Source organism: Harpia harpyja, chromosome 22, assembly GCF_026419915.1.
Source record: "Harpia harpyja isolate bHarHar1 chromosome 22, bHarHar1 primary haplotype, whole genome shotgun sequence".
NCBI classification, from domain to species: Eukaryota; Metazoa; Chordata; class Aves; order Accipitriformes; family Accipitridae; genus Harpia; species Harpia harpyja.
The window spans coordinates 17,047,635-17,061,326 of NC_068961.1; the positions used below are offsets into that span (position 1 = coordinate 17,047,635).

The 13,692-nt window shown below is 38.4% G+C and overlaps 1 protein-coding gene across 1 annotated transcript in view; it reads left to right on the top strand.

Moving 5' to 3' along the window:
• Window positions 1-13,692, top strand: part of MRPS9 (mitochondrial ribosomal protein S9) — a 34,782-nt gene that overhangs the window by 232 nt on the left and 20,858 nt on the right. Inside the window, exon 2 of the mRNA XM_052773881.1 lies at window positions 6,579-6,758. Coding sequence (XP_052629841.1) covers window positions 6,579-6,758 — 180 coding nt within the window. The remainder of the gene's footprint in view (window positions 1-6,578; window positions 6,759-13,692) is intronic.

A 13,692-nucleotide genomic window follows, 5' to 3' on the forward strand; every position in this document is an offset into this window, starting at 1 on the left:
CTCCCCGGGGCTCTGCGGGAGGACGGGGAAGCCTCCGTGAGAGGCGGCGGAGCGGGGGGTGTCCACGGCGGGGTGACCCCCGCGCTGGTTTCGGAGGCCCCGGTTGGGGCGCGGGGCTGCGGCCTACCGGGCGCCGGCGGTGCGTGCGCGGGGCTGGCGCTGAGAGGAGGCAGCGCCGGGGCGGGGAGTGCGAGGGCCGGCGCCGCGTTCGCGTCGGCCCTTCCGCGAGCGGAATTTATTTTTCCTGAGGTAAAGAAAAAGCGTAGTGAAGGCCCGGGTTATTTTATGTATCGCTGGAATTAACAGAGCCGCGTACAGACCCAAGCCGACACAAAAGCGAAGTGCTTTAAGGTGGTAGTTTTTTTAGGTTGATCAACTTGAGTGGTGGTGTAAGTGGGTAGTGAAGTCTCCCAGCTCCTGCAATGGAGAGAGAAATGTGTTCCACAGGTGCGGTAACTTCTGATGAAACAGAATTACCCGTGTGTTCTGAGAGATACCGGTGTTCAGCTGATTGCCGTTTAATTAAAAAGCTTAGCTGCTGTCAGTATTCAGAACAGCCGCTGTGTTTGTGCAGTGGTATTTGATACACCTGTGTGTATATATGTATTTAATCGGTGACCAGCAAGTGGATAAAAAGGCAGGCTGGTAACACTTTCAAGTTACAGAGTAATTTAGGGTAATAAGGGCTGAAGAACTGTTTGGTGAGTGAACTAAACCAAACTGGGGTAACAGAAGGTAGATGCAGTAAGGAAATGAAAGGTAATACTGGAAGGAGCAATTCGAACTGTTTATATTGGTTACTTCTAGATTCACTTTACCTCTTAGGGATAAAGACCTGGTGCCCGTGTGGGTAGTTCTTTACGCAACAGTCAGAAATGCACATGCTTAAGTTGTGCAAGGAATGAGAAAGAGAATAAGGCTGACAATACTCTAATGCTTGATTTTATTCTCAGTTGGAATAATTTCTGTTGCTTTGGTTATCCTATATCAAAGGTATGATTATGACAGTAACTTAGTTTTTCTGGTCAGGCACCTGCTTGAGTTTGAGCTGAAAATGATTTGTATTGTAAATGAGGAAACGGTCTCGAAGGAGGAATCACTGCAGAAGGTAGGGCTGGAAGGGGCCTTGAGAGATCATTTGTCTACTCCTCTCACCCCCAGAGATGGGATCAGTACCTAAGCCTATAGCTATATGCAAATCATCTGTCTGTGAACCAGAGGATGTGAAGGGAACTAAGGGGAGGCAGGGCCCGGGAAACTTAATAGACTCTCCTTTCCATTAGGTGTAGTTAACCTGTGGAACTGTTTGATGAGGATGTTTAGGATAGTAAGCATTTATGTGAATACAAAAATCAACCTAAGAAACTTGGAAGAAAATTCCACTGAGGACTGTTAAGAACAAGATATCAGCATGTCTTTGAACCGCAGATTGCTGGAAACTGGGGAAGTGTCCTGGGAAAATTACCACCACTTGTCTTCTCCTTGTGCCTCTGATGCTGGCTGCTGTTGAGGTCAGGGTAATAAGTTGATGTACCCATGTTCTGACCTGCTATAACCATTTCTTACATCAAGCACTTATCTGTGCTTACTGTTAGGGAACTCTTTTATGATGCCTACCCTAAAAAAACCCTTGCTGGAGTGTAGTTCGTTACTTCTTGTCTATCTTAGTGGGGGAACAGTTTAATTTCTTGGCGTTTGTTTTGTAATTGAAAGTCTCGCATTGGGAGAGGAAACGGGAGAGAAACTTTTGGTTCCCTTAGCTTTAACTGAACAACAGGTTTAGCTTCCTATTCTTCTAAGAAGCAAACCACAGAGATTTAGCACAATTTCTGAAGAAAAAAAAAAAAAATCTATCTTAGTTACTGTCAGTCACTTCTGATGTGATTGAATAGCTGTTCTCAACAGAAGAGTTCAGAGTACCATATGTGCTATTTAATTTGATTGCGTTGGTTACCTTACCTAAATCAGTGTGGATGGTACATGTACTGATAGCAGAAAGAGATGATAGCACTTTGGTGACAGTCTTTCAGAACTACATGCTTGGAATGGAGTAGCTTCTTCTGCACTTGTTAACTAAGCTAGAGTTGAAAAGCCTGTTAGTATTTGGTAACTTGTGCCTCAAAACACCTGGATCTAAATTCTGTTCCCCATTATGCTTATCTGACACTTGCTATGTATCTGTACGTTTAGAGTTATCGTTTATTTCCATAGCATACTGTATAAGCAAAACTTAAAATGTAATTTGGTCAAATATGCACAGGAAGTAGATTTTCTGGGTGGGGGAGGTGCAGTTTTACAGTTACCTGTCAAGAGACTTCATTTTGAGAAAAAGTTTCTTCTGATGAGACACTTTGTGAAATCAGGTATAAAAAGTAATATAAAATCACTTATGCATATTTGCTGACACCTTGTGATACCTTCTGATGTGTTTTGCAAAATGCTTCTTAAAACATAAACCTGATACTGGTTCACATAATTAGTTTGTAGGGCAACTGAAATCTGAGATTATGTAAATATTGTTTAAGTAAATCAATTAAAACACATTTTTATAAAATAGGACACTAGAAAGCCAAAACTTGCCTATTGATCAAAAAGTAATTTTTTAGAAACTTGGGGTGGGTCCGAGCATTTACATTCTGTATGATTGCTACATCATACATGTGTTTTCTTGTGCAACAAGTGACCAGAGGACCTCTGTTGGTATCTTGTATGTCTACTGGGTTCAGTAGCACTAGCTGTGCCAGTAATTGGAGCAGTGGACACAGGGCAGCTTTAGTCCTGCCTGCTGATGTGGTTATACAGCCACAGCTCCACATCTCCTAGTGAAGTTCTATCCCAAAGATGACTTTTTAGTACAAATTTGTTTGTGCGCTTCATTGTTTTGGAAAAAGAGATGCTTGAAGCCTGCCAGCTTAGAGCATGGAAGCAGCATGAAAATAGTGCAACTGTACGCGTGCCACATCATTTGGTGTCGTTTTCTATCTCTGTAACTATGTCATGTTGTAAAATGGACAATGTTTTCTCTTGAATTCAAGCGTCCTGTTTCAGATTCCCACTTCCTCCCATTCCAAAAGTACAGAAAGCTTGATTCGTCTGTTAGTGATACATGTTGACTTTATATCCATATAACTCCAGTGAAGCAAAACGAACAGGACGAGTGAACAGACAGGTGCTAGTTATTTCTCTTCTTGGAAAAGATAGGCCACAGAAGTTGAAGTTGTCTGAAAATGCTTATTTTTTTTCCTAAAGCAAACTTTACATAAGCTGATTTTCTATTAATTTACGGTCTCCCTGGAAGATCAAGATTTGCCAAGCTGTTTTAATGCTAGGTTGCTTGAGAAGAAGTTAGTACCAAGGAGTTTTGTCCAGAAGTAAAGGCTTTCCCTTCTCCCTTGTCCTGGTGGAAGAGTCTATTATTTCAGGAGCACTGTTAATAACCGTTATTATTTAAAAAAATGGTGAGGCTCCTGTCTGCAGTAGTGCTTTATGAAACATGTAAGACGTGAATGCAAACCTCTGTGTTTTCCTCTAGAAAGTAGAGGAGCATGCTTTCTTGTTTGACTGAAATGCCAGAAGCATTTAGCTCTGCTTTGCAGTTCTTGCCTGTGCCACCCATGAAATAGTACTCTTATCCCAGAAGAGGTACCCAATACAATAGATATTAATTTGCATAAGAGGCTGTTTTCTAATTATGAACAGTTTGTGTGTCCAGGGACTTTTGATTAGTGATGAATTGAAACTAGGGAAGAATATGAATAGCTTGAGGGAAGGAGGACAAAAATGAGAAAATTACAATAGAAATTGACAGGAATAAGATGAAAGCAATCTTTTTTAAAGTATTCTGTTTAAAGCATAGCAGAGAGAAAGCAATTTTGGGCTAAGTAATAAGGAATCATATGTTCATTAACAAGAATTACAAATAATTAGTTATTATTAAGACAAGTAAGACAGAAGATGAATTGAATTCTTTCCTGAGGAGTGACTAGGAGAGAAGAATAGGGAATATGCAGAGATACCTCTGCTTTCCTTACTGCTTTCTAAGGAAATCACCAGAGCCTTGCCTGTGGAAAATGTGTACATTTAAAATTTTGATTATTTTTCTTTTAATTCTGTATATGTCAATGTAACCTCATAGAAAATGTGAATATAAAGAAGAAAAAAGAAAAAAAGGAAGGGGCAAACCAGGACTAGCATTGCATATGATACTTATAAGCTGTGGAGAAAACAAAGCAACAACAGGCTCTTCAGCACCAAATTCTGCCTTGGAGCTGTTTTTAAATCTTTTGTGGCAGAGGTATTGGTTACTTTTCTGAAGGTATATAGCTTGGGGGGCATATCTTTATCTATGTCAGGTTGTAAAAGCATAGAGGGTCAGTTTTTTCCATCTCGTGTGACCTTGTTATTCAAAGATTACTTTACTTTCTATATCAAACCTTACTGAATTCACAGGACCTATCCTGCAGCACAAGCATTTGCTCTACATAGGTTTAAGGCAGGGTATTGTAGTCTTTATTCCAAATTGAAATTTTAAGTGGGGTGGTTAGATTTTTTTTGTATGTTGAAGCCTGAGACAGTCATGGACAGGTAAATTGATCATGAATAGCTTTACGTATGTGCAGCAAATGGGATGCATTGGAGCAGTCCATCCTGGGCTGCCAAATGTCCAGAATACCAACCAGGCTCCGTGAAAGTACGAGAAGATCTGTGTTTCATTTCCTGTTCATGTAGGACTTGGCCATGTAATACAGAACACCCAAAGCTTCTACTCACAGGAGTAACCTGTGTTACTGAGAGAAGGTGGACGTTTGGTCTGCTTTTGTGTTTGTCTTGCAAATATACCCATGTAATCTTGTTTTGATGAGACGTGTATTTGTACCGTTGTGGTTATAACTGGATTTGAAGATTACTGTTGTATTTGTATTAGTTACAGGACGATAGCAAGTATTTTATGCTGTTCATATTAGCTTAACTCAGAATGGTAAAATCCATCAAAACGGTCAGCATGTCTAAATTGTGATCCGGAGAAGACAATTCTCACGACTTGGAGAATACTTAATCATTTCAAATACTAGGTTTATTCTGTTCCTCATAATAAGAACCTTAACTAGTTCACTTTGTTGTGCGTGTTTGGGATTTAATGTTTGACTAAAGGTAGACTGAGGCTGCAGCTCTAGGAGCGGCAGAGGCAATTTAATAATTTGCTCAAAGGAGTGAAGGTAAAGAGAGAACTCCCCCTCTACTTCCTTGCTTCCAGTTGTGTAGTTCAGCCACCTTCTCGTGTCAGCTTTGGCTCTTCTCAGAGCCTTCTCTGAATCACTGGGACTTAGCTCAGCTGAGAACTGCCTGCTCTTTGGGAAGAAGCAGAAGTTAGTGTTCTGCCACATATAGGGAGCTGAGCTGGCTTGCAAAAGAGTCTGAGTGCCAGAGCTGGCACAGGGTGAGTGGAGGAAGGAATGCTAGCAGGGGTGGACTGTGAGATAGACTCACTCTGCCTTGTGAAACTGCACTGTCTGCTCACAAAGCCAAGCTGTGGCACATTGAAGGGGCTGGAGAGAAGTGTTTCGGGGTACTATCTAATGAACAGAACTGGGCATTTTTCTGATTCAGAAGTGATTCTTTTTCTATCTTTGCTTTTCTGTCCCACACACTCCTTTTTATGTGATTCCCTCCCTTCCCCCTGCCCCCAGAAGACCAGACAAATAATCAGTTCTCATTCAGTTTGTGGAATAATTAAGCTGCAGAGGACTTTAATACTAATGTTGGAGAGACAAAATAGTGCATAATATTGGCACTAGGCCAGAATTGGGACATTACAGCTCTCAGTGAAGCTCCTGTTCATCTGGCGGAGAGCTTGATTGAAATTAGTTGTCTTAACTACTGATTGTCTTGATAGAAGAGAAACCAAACCTGTATCCCGCAAAGATCAAAAGATAACTTGTCCCCTGAGTTACGAGTTCTGAGCTGGAATGATGCTCAGTAGTATTTGCTGGTGAGAACTACCCTACTAGTTTTCTAATTGTTTCACCTGAGATGGTGAAATAGCTTAAGAACCATTATGGCACTGTGAACAAGGAGGGAGCACTGCATAGCCTTCCCAGAGCCTTTAGCAGTATTTGTGAAGCCACATGCTTCAGAAAGCCACTAGAGAGCTGCCCTGCAGATTCTTTTCATACTTTGTTATGGGATGCCTTTAGGTGAAGGCAAAACCTGCTTATTTGCTGATAGATTTTTATTTTCTTTTAAGACTGCATCTGTTGATCAGCGCTGTGTTTTGCTTTTGCTGGATGTTCCTGACGTATGATACGACGTTTCTTTCCATCAGAAAAATCTTCTGAATTAACCGTAATGTGTGAAATGTTCAACTTTTAGAATGTGTTTATCTGTTTATGGGCATTAAACAATTGGTAGAAAATGGTTTCATGAGTAATATTGCCTTTTCTAACTTATTACAATGATGTGTTGAATGTTGTTATAGGTATGAATGGCTTGTTATACTATTCATTTTATTTAGAGCTCACTGTGCCAAAAATATAAAATAAATCTCTCACTTTTCTTTTTTCTTTTTTTGTTTTTATTAGGCATTAAGGCTAATCTATACCACTACACCAGTGCAGAGAAAAAATGTAGGTGCCTCAGGACCTGAAAAGTACACGGAGGAATTTATTAAAAAACAGATTGAAGAGTTCAACCTAGGAAAGAGACATTTAGCCAACATGATGGGAGAAGATCCAGAAACTTTTACCCAAGAGGATATTGATGTAAGTACAGTTGCTCTGTTGGAGAAGTAATTTACTGTAGAGTTTCAGATATTGAAAGCACTTTACTTCAGCATGAGCCCCTCAGCTCTCTGTGAATTTTAATCAAACTGTCAGAATAAGAAAGAATGCTACTATACATTGCAAACATTGCAACTGTGACTGTGAATAGAGATTCTACCCCTGCTACCATGTGAGGTCAGACATCACAGTATAGAGCTGTATACCATATCTTGCTGAAGCACAGTAGGTTCTTTTTAAAAGTACTAATGGATAATCCCCTTGATCAGAGGTTATAAGAGGCACTGTAAAGGTTTATGTAGCACTTCGAAATGTTTACCCACAATTTGACCTGCTGTGTATATTTAGGTCAGGTTTTCTTGTACGATACTGTGGTCGCTAGTAATCCAGATTAAATTTTATAGGATGTTTTACAGCTAACACTCTGGTTTAGGTTAGGGATTTTAATATAGACGTGAATTTAAGCTCATATCAGTAGCTCCAAACATACTATTTTATTGCCATTCCCTCTGACAAATGACAGATGGGTGGCCTCCTCTTTCTCTGTGTCATTTAGGCTCGTATATAGATATGCCCCCTTTCACTCAGAAAAATGTTTTGTTGCATGGATTTTTTTTTTTAATGTCCCACCTGGTCTTCAGTTCTGTCATTTCTGTCTTATTTTATCGCACATCAGAGGTAGGGAGGAGAGATGTCATTTGGTGACATTCACTCTTAGGTGAAGCTGTGTGAAGTCTCATGGCTGAAGCTTTCTCTGTGCAGCAGCAACACTATTAATATAGCCATGGCAGCGCAGTATATCAGCAGGGCCTGTAGGGTGGACATAGTAATGTGGTACGTGCCAAAAGAGAGGTGTGTGTGGTTTAGTTTTTTCAGAGCGAGGAGATTGTTTGTGTGGCCCCTGAGTGGCAGAATTCTGTCAGCATAGCTGTGTCCACATAAGAGGTCTTGACAGTGTGCTTATGCCAAGAGAGAACTACATCTGTAGGTGGTGATACAGGCTGATTTCAAACACATTTGGCAGGCTTCAAAACTAAGTTCTGAAAACTTCTCTGAAAATAGACAGCAAAGTAGAGAAGAGACACACAGTTAATGGCCTGCTGAGAAAAAGGCTGAAATGAGACTTGAGTTTTATCAGGTATCAGAAAATCCATAAGGGAAGCTTGACTTCAAGTCATAAATCTGTAGGAAATCAAGCTTTACAAGTACAAAGCTATGCACTGGTACTGTGACTACTTTCATTCAGAATTGTAGATATCATTTTGCTCTTCTACAGACAAGTGCCAGTGCGGAGACCCTTCCAGTCTTAGTGTAGAGTGGATAAGGTCCTGTCAACAGTAAAAGTATTCGAGACATCTAGGTCAGCAGTAATAGCAACCTGTTTCTTTACATTGGCTTGCTTATTTCTGTACAGACTATAGGATTTCCTTTTCCTGTATTTTTCAGATGGTTTTTCTTACCTGTAATGACCTTTATCTTTTTGAGTTACTTTCTTGTAAAGTATTCATGCACAGACCTGCCACCAGAATACCTCCCATGTTAGTACAGTACAACGATGATGCTAATAGTTCAGTTTGTTTGCCTGAAAGGTTAATGGTGGGAGAGTGCATTAATCTGCAGTCTGGCTTCCTTCCTTGATAGGGTCTGGGGGAAGGCTTACAGACAGCAAGACTGCAAGAAATGGAAAATGACCATATCTAAGTAGTGGTTTCTTCTTTATGAATCCACAGCACTATGATCATTTGCACAAAATTAACTGAGCTCCATCATTAGTAAAAGCAGATTCATTCTGGTAATTAGCTTTTACAAATGCAGTGCAGGTGACGTGTACGGGACTGCTTTGCAGACTGTTTTGGAAAGAGGGAGAAGTGCAGCCAAGAGAGTAGTGTTTTGTTTGGTGATACCAAGTATCTGTGGTACATGTTTGATTTCTTCATATTCCATCAGGTGTTGGAAAATACTTAGAGTGTGTAATAGTGTCTGCTATGCATAATTAAATTTCTGTTATAAAAATATAAAAGCTGCTTAAGCACTGGCAGGAGAATTATCAAGCTTTACATTTCGAACAGTAATAATTCTTTCTGATGAGTGCTTATATACCACCGTGTCTTCTACTGTTAATCAGTCTGTGCAGTGTATTTCAAAAGTAGACATCATAGGATTCTGTCCTTCACTGGAGTTTTAGGTATAGTTTAATAAAAGCTAAACCTTGTGAAGTTTTGAACAGGAAAATAAGTTGACTTACTTGCTAATCCTTCTGGATGTTGTGGAAGCAGAATTGCCTCTTACTGATGCTTTTATTTAGGAATGAAAAGTTAAGCTGTGCATTACAACTGTATTTCTGGAGGAGAAAAAAAAAAATCCAGCAAATTGATATATAACTCTGCAGAAGTCTACCAATTGCTTTTTAATTGGTATTATAGACCTCACTCTGTAGCTAGGATATTTTATTCTCCTATGTGTGAATATGTGCTATGAAGTTTTTCTAATTGATTTGCTTTGCCCATTCCATTTGATGTATCATTTTTCACAATATTTCATAATTTGTGCTCATTTCTAATGAACAGAGTCGTTAGGACAGGCATGTCTAAGTACAACTGACAGCTAACATTAGGTGCCAGATGCAGTTTATAAAGCTATGTAGAACTGCAGAGAACAGTTTAAATAAATTAGCACCTGTACATTAGTCTCACTTGCTGGTAATTTATAAGCGAATCAGTAGAGATGACATTTAGGTAAGTCATTGATCAAGTTAACAGCTGCATACCCACTGCCCAGCTGGGATACCTAATTAATAGAGATTGCAGTCCTGACCTAGTGCTTTTCCCCAGTTGAGTCTGTAATCCTTTTATTTTGTGATTTAACTTTAACTTATGGTTGTAGTAAACAGCCCACCTTCATTTTCCACTGTCAGTTCTGTGATATTCTACTTTAAAGCCCAGAAATCTAAGTAAGATTAATACAAGAAAAGCATCTTAATCTTCATGACCTATTTATATGTCAGTATTTTTATTATTCGTTTTTATGCAGTCACTAAATGCTCTCCCAGATATGAGCTCATCAAAAAGCAGTACTCTTTCCCCATAAGAGTTAGTAAAACTCAAAAACTAGAGATCTATGTTGATTTTCTCTTGTCTGCCTTATGACCTAATAGATTGTTGTCAAGCAGATGGAATAATTTGAATCTAAAATATATGTTTATCTTCACTAGCATATATATTGTTGCAAAAGTACCAGTAAGGTTGTTAACTATGAAAATGTTAAATGTGGATAAACTATACCCTATGAGGAATGAAGTTTCTTTCAATGAATTAAGATGACTAATGAAAAATAGGTTGTATTCAGTTGCTTTTAAAAGTCGCTCAGCACATCTGATTTCTAAACATTCAAATTTTAGCAATGCAGAGTGTTAGAAATGAGTGAATATTGGCATATGTGAAATGTCAGAAACGTTATTCAGAACAAAATGCATTTCTGAACTTTCTATTGTCTGTGAGAAGAGTGTGTTGTCCAGCATTGTCCTCCCAAGAAATATTGGATTTTGTATTGTTTTTTAAATAGCTGAAGCTAGAATGCTTTTTTCAACTTTTTTTTCCAGTGGAGCCAAACTCTGCATCAGTATTTTCTTACTTTTGCATCAAAGTCCATCTGAGCTGATGACTGCTGTATTTTTTTTTTTTTTTACTCTTTTTAATACTGTTCAGTGTTTTGAAAAGTTGAAATGAAGATAGAAATAATGACTGTTTCTTACAACAGGTTTTTTGGCTTTTTTTTTTTGCTCTGCAAGCTCTGGACAAGACATTAATTTTTGTTTTGAAAATGATTAGTTAGTATAAAAATAATGTTAAAAGAAGGTGGGTTTTTTTTCATATAATGCTAGTGGGTTGTGTTGGTTTTTTTTTTTTCCAAGTGATGGGGTTAAAATGTTATATCACTGTGAACTTGAAATTTCTTTCTGTCCCAGCTAGAATTCAGCTTTAGATAAACAGCAACAAATGATTGGGGTGGTTTCAATAAATTTTAGTAGTTAGTTGTTAGAGGAGGATTTTGTTTTACAAGGTAAACTTAGGTGTATCACTGATGATTTTTTTTTTTGTTAATCTTTTTCATTTTGTTAAATAAAAAAACTATTTCAGGCTTAACATTTCACATCCCATTTTTGATTCATTCATTCCTGGTTCTGCCCCAAATATTCTGGATTTTGGAAGCTGAAAACTTAAAGAATACTGCTAGTGTGATTAGAAGCAAAAACAGCTGTTCCAGCAAACATCTCAGTCTGAGAAATGCTGAAGTACAGTGGCTAAATGTGATTCAAGAGGTAAGGTTTAGGAAGGGAAGTGGCTCTCGTGTGAACAAGTTGAGGAGTAGAAGAAGCTGAAACAGCTATCGCTCAGGCATTTCATTAAAACATTACAGCATAAAGTGTCACTTCTCACCTCAGTGTTTTGATGATTAAAATTTTGTGTATATTTAAAAAGGAATGAGCTGGATTCTTGAGCCCTCTGCCTAAAAGGGTGCTGCTGCAAGGGAATCCAGGGTGGAAGTTCTTAAATTTTTTTTTTCTTTTTTGTTCTTCTTTCCTTGTTTTCTACAAAATACCTTTCCTCATGGGATGTTACTTAGATAACTATCTTTTCACATGATTTGAGCAATGAAAATTAGTGGAATGTTTTGTGTTTGAGCTGTAGATTCAACAAAAGTGTGGGAAGACACTTAGGCAAGATCAATTTGCCCTGCCAAACCTCTCCTACTTATGGCAGGTTATTTAAGGACTGAGCTGTTTCAGTCTCCTTCCCCTATCCCAGTATGATTCAGTGAACTCTATTTGAATTAAAGTATTGAATTCTTAATTTCTCAAGACATTAAAAAAAAAAAATTAACCCTTACTGACCCAGCTGAACTTGTTTGATTCAGAGTTAGTCTCTGACGTTTGAGAAAGTGAGCAAACAAAACTTCTTGGCTTGTAGATAAATATGAAGGGAAGGAGGATCAGAAGTCAGCATGTGCAACATGCACAATGAAGAGGGAAAAATGAAGGTGTGGCAGGTATGCTAAATTTGTACAACATGCCACATGCAGTGCTGGACAGATTATTTAATGAATTGGTTTGCATGTCTGAAAGACTGCCAAATATGATTTTGTTTTTATATAGCGATGGAAGCTTCTTTTCATTATTCCAACTGGCCTGAATTCAAACTTATAGCTGCAAGTGAAAGACATCATGGTCCTGTGGGCAGTATATTGAATCATTCGGTCCCTCAGCAGGGGATGGTATAACAGGATTCCTTTTTGTTTGTTACAGGAATGTTAAGTTTACCAACACAGTTTAAGAAATGTCTGATGTAAACCATCTTGTTACTAATATGTATTCGTTATGATCTGCTATTTTTGAAGGTGTGACTACTGGGTGGGTTTTTTTTCCTGTGTGGATCAACAGTAGAGTTTGAAAACAAACACTTTAAAATCCTGAAGGAAATGGCTAAAATTTTTTTTTAGTAACTCATAGCAGAAGCAGGCTGTACCCATTCCACCTTTTTCCAGTAGCGTATGTAATAATTTTTGGAAACACCACTGTGTTACTAGGGACCAGGATTTTTAATCATGCTTCTGCTGAAAATAATTATGGATGTTTCTTTTTTAGAAAGTTGTGTTTTGTTTCCAAAGACAATGGCAACAGTGTGATTTAACAAATAGAATTGTGAAATGGCAGCCCAGAACCTGTGGAGGCTACAGTGGGGTGAATGAATCTTGTATAGCTGAAATAATGGCCTGAAGAGAGCAGTTCTTGGTCATATTCAGCATGACACTTCCTTTCTCATGTAGAGTTCAAGTCAAATTAAGCACTAGAAGAAAGATTGGGCTGTGACCCTTAAGCTAAAAACCACTCCTGGAATGGAAAACTGCAGTTAAATTGAAAAGGTTTCTTGGGAACTTTACTGCTAGCGTTTAAACCTTGATTAAAGTTTCAAGAGGGACTTTCACCTGCTTTTTTGGATGTTCAGGAAAATGCAGAATGTGCAGCTAATTCTCCAGAATTTTGACTCGAGACATGGAGATTCCTGAAAGGAGGCTTGTGTTCCAAATCTGAAGACATTGTCAAAAGACTTCAGGAAAATACTTCATTGTTATTTACGTCCTCCAGCTGCAGTTTGGAGAGACTAATTCTGATGTCATTCCTAAGGTTGATCCACCATCTTATTTTATTGCTAGTACACATGGGTGTTGAGAATCACAGTTTTTCCAAAGTACTCCTTTTCTACATAACTGAAACATTTGCATAGAAAAAATCAGCTTCTATAAATGAAGTTTCTGAGAGGCAGACTGACTTGCTATGTAGTTGCTAAAAGTACAGTCTGAGGACACTGCTGTTTAAGAAGAAACTTCTGAATGAAGTTGAACTGGAGTCTGTTGCATCCCAGGATAGTTCCTGACAGGATTTAAAGACAAATACCTCATCCTTGACTGCATTTCCATAAAAAGGGATAAGGTAGGAAGACTCTATTTCTTTCCATTTTGGAACAACAAAAAAGCAAACTTATGAAGTGTACTATTATTATTTGGCTAGTTGTTGTGTGGAGAGCTGAAAGTAGATGTTGGGATTTCTTAATGCAGGCTTTTTTATGCTTTAGTGTGAAAGACATGAGTATACACTCAAGCAATATAAAGTAAACTTTCTAGAAGTAGGTCTCAGATGGTAGCCACTCTCTTCATTATAAATAAATGTTAAATTGTTATATTTGGCATTTATTAAGGTGTCGTAGTTACAGTAACTGTTTTGACTGAGATTCTGGAAATGCTTGTATAAAGACTGTCTTAAGTACACACACAGCCAGTCTCAGTATCCTGTAATAAATTCTTTTAATATATTATATAAGGTGTTTGTTTAACATCATTTGGCTCACAGCAGATCTCTATT